This window comes from Cyprinodon variegatus, unplaced genomic scaffold (genome assembly GCF_000732505.1).
Source record: "Cyprinodon variegatus isolate N-32 unplaced genomic scaffold, C_variegatus-1.0 Scaffold1873, whole genome shotgun sequence".
NCBI lineage: Eukaryota > Metazoa > Chordata > Actinopteri > Cyprinodontiformes > Cyprinodontidae > Cyprinodon > Cyprinodon variegatus.
This window is the reverse complement of record NW_015152326.1, coordinates 67,845-70,101: the sequence shown is the minus strand read 5'-3', so window position 1 is coordinate 70,101 and position 2,257 is coordinate 67,845. Positions and strand designations below refer to the sequence as shown.

Below are 2,257 nucleotides of genomic sequence, written 5' to 3'. Positions count from 1 at the left end.
GGTCGGGTAGACGATGTCCGATATTTAGTTTTAAGGCCGATACCGATAGGGGGCCGATTATATCGTGCATCCCTATTTTTTAAACAACAAATTATAAAATAAAAAAATCCTAAACAGCAGAAATGCTGAATCTAAACTGTGTTGAACTGATTCCTGGGTTACTGGAGTAACCCAGGAATCCCCAAAGTCGGTCATCTTGGGCTGCATATTTTAGAGGTTTCCTGCTTCAGCACAGCTGATTTTAACTGAACAGCAATAATCAGAACCGGCTGTGATAAAGCAGGGAAACCTCTAAAACTCCTTCAGGATGCCTGTTTTAAAGTGAAACATGGACTATTGGGATATCAGAGGAGTTCATTTATGGTTTTCTTGTAGTTCTTGTTCTATAATGCAAATTATATTTCTATACTAGCCAAGCTTTTCTTGTAGTCCTCCAGACTCTCCTCACATCTCTCCCCATAATATTTTTCGTGACATTCACACAGTCCGATGCGGGCGCTTTTCACCTCCACACACTTTCCTCTCTTTTCCTTTTCACCACAGTCAACATTCTTACAGGGATCCACCTTCATCCGCTCTTCATCACTTTTAATCAGAACTCTGAACTTTCCACTGGTAGGACCATCAAGTTTTCCAACTATATTGAAGCTGCATTTCCCTGTATAAGTGTAAGGGATTGGCTGATCCACGTCAGGATTAAACTCGTCTGCTGAAGGAGCTTCAGCTGCATCTAGAGAAAGAACACTCTCATGTTTATGGCTGTGTTTTTTAAAGTAAGCATGGATGACTGAGTACGTGTCCTTTAATTTAGCATTACCCACCTGCTCTTTACAGCTCTCTAATGTTCTTGTAACTTTATCACAGCTCACTACTTTATTATAGCATTTTTTGAGGACATCTGTTACCTCGGTTGTTTTCTTATGGTTCCCTTTAGCCTGTTTGGCAAAAGCCACGCTGGTTTTTCCTTTGCTCGTTTCACTAAATCCTGTCAGAAAGTGTTTTTTTCTCCATTTATTGAACCTATTTTTATGCTCTTCATCATCTTTCAGAAAGGCAACGACAATCCAGTCATAGCGATAATAAATCGTATCTAAATACTTCCTGATATTTTCTGCCAGAACTTTGCGGTCCTGTGAATCATCAATGCGTTCCTCAACATTCAGTTTAACATAAGGATCTGGGTCTGACATGCAGTTTACTTGAATTTTGAACATAGCTTCAGATATTTCTCGTGCTTTCTTAGCCAGTCTGTCTTCAAGATTTGCATCTTTGATATTTTTAAAGCGGTAATAGAAATGGGTCATGGTGATGGCCTCATGCATGAGGGCTGCATTAATGGCAGCGAAGGCTTTGATGCTTTTTTCATTACATCTGACATGATCTGTTAAAAGCTTTTCATAGTCAGCAAGGTGGCTACCTGATTTTATTACAAGTCCATGCAGGCTATCTACATACTTTTCAGCCTTACCAAAGTACTGTTGTATTACTGGTTCTTTGCCTTGATCCTTCAGAGTTTTAAGACACGGCTTTTTACAATCTTTCAACAACTCCTGTAGTTTATTATATCCATCAGTTATTTTTCCCTGCAGTTTCCCATAATTACTACTTGCCCAAATGTGCCATTTCAGTTGCTTCTGGTTTTCATCAATCTTTAAGTTTAGATTGGCAAATTCCTTCTCAAGAAAATTTAGAAGCTTGCTTTCTGGACTGTTTCCAGAAACATCATTTGCAAAATCAATAATAGCAGTTAAATAACCCCCAGCCTCTGGTATCAGACCAATAAAGGGTTTTGCTGAAGTTGCAATCATCAGAAGGTATTCTGCTGCTGTCTTGGTTGTCTTTGCGATCTGGCCTCTCTTCTGCAGAGCGTGGGTTTCCTGCAGGTCGGAGGGCTGAGGGGCGCTCAGGCTGCAGACCAGGAAGGAAGACGACACCAACAGCAGCAAAAGGAGGCCGGAGGACGCCATGGCTGCAGGAAACACAGGAACATTCATGAATGAAAGTAATTTCATAAACGATATTCTTAGCAGACAATTTTAGCATCACTCATAAGTAAAACTAAATAGATGCTAAATGTTTGCTTAAAGCCCTGTTGAGTTGACCGTTAAACTAATATATAATTGCCAAATACAGAAGAAGATTAGGGCCACTGGGGAAAAAAAGTTTACTTTTTTTTTATTATTATGGGAAAAACGACACAATTCTGACTTTAATCTCCAAATTCTGACTTTTTTCCCATATTGAACTTCAATTCAAT

The 2,257-nt window shown here is 39.4% G+C and overlaps 1 protein-coding gene across 1 annotated transcript in view; it reads right to left on the bottom strand.

Annotated features, from left to right (window-relative positions):
- Positions 1 to 166: 166 nt before the first annotated feature.
- LOC107104754 overlaps positions 167 to 2,257 on the bottom strand; it is a 4,855-nt gene continuing 2,764 nt past the window's right edge. The window contains exon 2 of the mRNA XM_015404839.1: positions 167 to 1,969. Coding sequence (XP_015260325.1) covers positions 396 to 1,967 — 1,572 coding nt within the window. The 5' untranslated portion in view covers positions 1,968 to 1,969 and the 3' untranslated portion in view covers positions 167 to 395. The remainder of the gene's footprint in view (positions 1,970 to 2,257) is intronic.